Source organism: Pygoscelis adeliae, unplaced genomic scaffold (assembly GCF_000699105.1).
Source record: "Pygoscelis adeliae isolate BGI_AS28 unplaced genomic scaffold, ASM69910v1 Scaffold286, whole genome shotgun sequence".
NCBI classification, from domain to species: domain Eukaryota; kingdom Metazoa; phylum Chordata; class Aves; order Sphenisciformes; family Spheniscidae; genus Pygoscelis; species Pygoscelis adeliae.
The window spans coordinates 2,128,563-2,133,039 of NW_008825076.1; the positions used below are offsets into that span (position 1 = coordinate 2,128,563).

Below are 4,477 nucleotides of genomic sequence, written 5' to 3' on the forward strand. Positions count from 1 at the left end.
TCAGAGAAGGTCTTTCATGATATCCGATGGCAGGGCTTCCCCCACCACATTCGCAGCGCCCAGGCCCGACCTTTTTCGTGTGACAAGCACCATCACCTGCACCGTCCTCTTCAGCCCCGGCTGGCAAGCAGCTCCATCGGCCAGGATAGCCAGGGGAGCGCATCGGGGCGAGCTGCCAGGTGCCTGGGGGAGTTTGTAGCACTTGGGGTAGTTACTGAAACACTCAAAAGTGTCATTGCAGTTTCTGCAAGCCCCAGGGTGGTCACCGATGCCCGGGGACGGGAAGGGCTGGAGCGCGGCGCTCGGGCAGCCACAGCAGAGGAGGGTGCGGACGGCCTGGAGGAGCACCATGTCCTTGGAGAGGAACTTCTGGAAGTTGGGTTTGAAGAGCAGGTACACCAGGGGGTTGTAGAGCGTCGAGGACTTGGCAAAGACGGCTGACAGCACGAAGGCCAGCGCCGGCACCTGGCTGGCGTCGCCGAAGACCGCGTACAGGGCAACGACGGCGTAAGGGGTCCAGGCAGCCAGAAACCCCAGGCACACGGCAATGCTCAGCTGGAAGAGAAGGAGATGGCGGTGCCATGAGCCTCCTGCGGCACACGTGGGATGCTGACCTGCCCCCACAGAACTCAGCCATGTGCAACGGGACTCCGAGCAGTCGGTCACATCCCCAGGGAAAGGTGCTCAGCCTTCTGGACCCATCACACTGCAGCATTGGGGTGTCAGACATCAGGGCAGCAACTCAGCACGTCCCAGCACGGGTGTGTAAACCTGCACTTGCTTTGGGTGACTCACACCCGTCTCACCTGGGAAACTCGGGAACTGCCTCAGCCCGCCGCGGCAGACAGGCACGAAGCACACAATGACCCGGCTGGGACCGGGCCAGCATCGGACTCAAACAGCCTTTTGGCAGCGCTCAAAATCCCTCCGGCAATCTGTGTGCCGGGGTGCAGACTGACCGAGAGGCTCTGGAAACAGGCCACGCTCGGACCCCCCTCCTCTAAGCAGACACGAACGCTTCCTTCAAGGCCAGGCTTGCAAGCTGTTTTCTTTCATGTTTGTTTTTTTTTTAAAGGGTATCCACTTTTTTTTTTACATATCCTTGGTAAATTATAGTATTAGCTTGTAGTCTGGGGAACAATGACTCATGCATGCTCCTTTTATGATCTTTTCCAATGTAATTTAAAATGAAAACTCCTCCATTTGATGGCTTTAAACGAGGAGAAATGTGTTATTACCCACACTGATACAAACACCTGGAGAATTCATCAGGAGCAGCAGACACCGCTGGCTGGCAGAAGGGGTTCTGCCACGTTTGCCTGCCCATGGGGCGGTGGGCTGGGGCAGGGGGCACCCTGAGACCCCGCACTGCCCCGAGCCCTCCCCTACCTTTACGACCAGACTGTGCACGCTGCGGGCTCTGCGCTGGGGGGACGTGTGCTGCCTGACGGCTCTCCGGGACACCCGCACCGTCCAGAGGATCAGCGAGTAGGAGACGAGGATGAGGAGGCAGGGGAGAAGGTAGCAGAAGATGAAGAGGGCGAGGATGTAGAGCGTGGCCTCCCTGCTCGAGGCTTTCCACGTGATGCAGCAGGCTGTCCCGTAGGGCTCGGGGCCGTAGCTGCCCCACTCAGCCAAGGGGGCCGTGGCAAACATCAGGGCGTATGCCCAGACGCACAGCAGGAGCACTCCGGCATGGCAGGGCGAGAACTTGTTGCCTGCAGCAGACGGATCGGGGTGAGGATGGTTTCCCATGGGCAAGGGGGAGCGGAGAGAGGGGCTGTGACCCTGAGCTGCCCCCACCTCCAGCGCTGGGGATGAGGGGGCAGAGCAGGAGCTGCTGTGCACAGCATGGCAGCACTGCAGCCATGGAGCAGGCAGAGCTGCACCAGCGCTCACCCCCGGGCCCCGGGACACACGGGCATCCTCCTGTCCCCTTGGGCGGGCGGCCAGAGCAAGGAGCCAAGAGAAACGTAAGGGTTTGCCCCAGTCTGGGCAGCAAGTGGCAGGATCAGCAGTGCACTCTCTCTCTCGGCTTTGGGAGGAATTGCTGGGAGGTCGTGTGGCTGCTGGTGGCATGGCGGGGGGATGCTGCACCCGTGGCCCCACAGGGATACGGCTGCACCCACGGCCCCACGGGAAGCTGGGGGAGAGGGAGGGAGGCAGGCTGCGTGGCTGCAGCAGCCTGAACACGGGGCAGGGAGAGCTGGCTCCAGGACTGCTCAAAGCCATCCCGGACACTGTCATTTGAAGGACCTTTTCCTCTCTGGCAGACTGAAGCACTGAGGGAGGTGGGTTTTTTTCTTTTTGTCCCATCCCCCACCAAATCTGAAAGTCCCTGATCTTCTGAGAGCTCAGTATAAACTGCTAAATCTTCAGCCATACATAGGAGTAACATTTTTCTTTGAAACTAAGCAATTAAAAGCACATTGAAATTAGCCATTTCCTCACGGAAAATGGGCCGGGGCGCAATGGGGAGAAAAGCTCAACGTGCCAAGCACTGGCTCTTCTAGAGAGCAGAACCTGCACAGGGAAAAGCCATTGGTACCTGGGCTGCCTTTTAACAGCCAACTTCTATCTTTATCTTTCCTTCCACCTTTTTAGTGATCTCCTGAGCTGTTGTGCTGGCACATAACCAAGGTGACTCTGCTCCAGCATTGTCCTTGAGGCACTATCAGCTGCTGGGGACAAAGCACGCTGGTGGTTGGCAACAGCCACAGGCTCGGGGCAGATGGGCAGCACGCCATGGGAGAGGGGATGAGGATGCATCCCGGGGTATTGGTCTGCAAATCAAACTAATATCTTTGATTTCCCATTTTATTTCTTTTTTTGGACTTGAATCCAAAGTCTGTTCTGAAGATACATGCTAGATGGAGGATTAGCAGCTGAGCTGAGGAAATTAAGAAGCAACTCCAAACAGGAGGAGCTGCAAATGTGTAGGGGACATCCCTGGGTCCCCTCGCTTCCTCAGGTGCCCTCTGCAGCACATGCCCTCTACAAAGAGATGGTGCCAAGCTTAGAGCTGCAAACATTCACATTAGCACTGCAGAGGAAGTCTGGGTGAAAACAGGGCTACAGAAGTGAGCTACAACACTGCAAACCCAGCCCTCCTGTATTAATTATTTCAGTGAATTATTAAATACATTTGGCCTATAGCTCTCCCACCAGGGACAAGGGAAAGCGGCTCTTCCTCGCACTGTCAGAGCTTGTGGCTTCCCAGATGCAGAGTCTGCTCTGGCCTAAGCTCAAGCCTGTGTATGGACGTTCGAAACCCTGCGACCTGCTGTGATACAGCAGCTGGGACTTCTCTGCAGAGGGAGGACAACCCTTTGATGCTTTTCTGGATGATGCTCCTGAGCCCTGGAGTGAAGCAGGCTCTGGAGGCAGGGACAGCTGAGATGCATGCACAGGTCATGGGCACAGGGTGCCGGGGCTCCATAGCCCCATGCAGGTGGAGGGGAGAGAATACACAAGTGATAAAAGCCTTCAGCGTCTGCTGCACCGGTGTATTCACTGGGAATAGGTAGCCCTGGGGCAAAGCTTTCCCAGAAGAGGTGGATGTGGCCCATAAGAGAAGGAAGTAAAAGGGTTATGTTAACAGAGAGGGGTGTAAGTATAGATCAGATAATGCATCCCAGCACCTACCATATGCTGGGTAACAGACCTTCAGGCAGCAAACAGTGCTGAGCACCGTCAGGCTGGTGAGGCTGCACAGCCCAAACAAGACGCCGCAGAAGGCATAGAGGGTGCACACCGCCTGGTTGAACAGCCACCTGGAAGGGAAAGCCTGCGGGTAAACCCAGCCCTTCCCCTCTGCCCGGGGCGGCTGGCTGACAGCCCCTGCCACTCGGCTGGACGGGAATTGTCTCCGTGGTCCCTGCTCTGGAGGAAGGCTGGGTATTTTCCAGCTGCTCTCCTGGCGATGGGGCCTCAGCTGCTGGTCCCACACCAGAAGCAAAGCTGTCCATGCATGGAGCAGCTGCAATGGGCTGCACGGATACCAGCACCTTATTGCCCAAAAAAACATGGGCATGATCTTGCCCCTAATTTGTTCCCTGAGCATCCCAGCGACAGGCACAGATGGAGCCGCGGGAGCTGCCCTGATCCCCGCCGGCGCACACCACTGCAATGCCTGTGACATGTGGGTGCCAGCTCGGAAACCCACCACCAAACCCCTTTTACAGCAAGTCTGTTTGATAAACCAGAGGGACAGGGAACGGCAAGCCACCCTGCTGTGGGGTGGATGTCTGTGAGGTTACACAGTGGCCCAGTGCCACCAGACTGACTCCTTGGGTCCCTCCAGACCCCTGTCAGGGGTCTCCCCATTTCAAGACAAGGTTTGCAAACTGCACCCAGGGCCATTGGCCAGCGCAGAGCCACTTCCACAAGGTACCTGTGTGCAAAGAAGGATGAGGTGGCCAAGGGGAAGAGTGTCACCGTCATGCTCAGGTCACTGATGGCCAGGTTGACAACGAAG

The 4,477-nt window shown here is 57.2% G+C and overlaps 1 protein-coding gene across 1 annotated transcript in view; it reads right to left on the reverse strand.

Annotated features, from left to right (window-relative positions):
• LOC103919348 (opsin-5-like) overlaps window positions 1-4,477 on the reverse strand; it is a 6,299-nt gene continuing 1,822 nt past the window's right edge. Inside the window, exons 3-6 of the mRNA XM_009326845.1 lie at window positions 4,394-4,473; window positions 3,646-3,773; window positions 1,390-1,718; window positions 1-555 (exon numbers count right to left, since the gene is read on the reverse strand). Coding sequence (XP_009325120.1) covers window positions 1-555; window positions 1,390-1,718; window positions 3,646-3,773; window positions 4,394-4,473 — 1,092 coding nt within the window. The remainder of the gene's footprint in view (window positions 556-1,389; window positions 1,719-3,645; window positions 3,774-4,393; window positions 4,474-4,477) is intronic.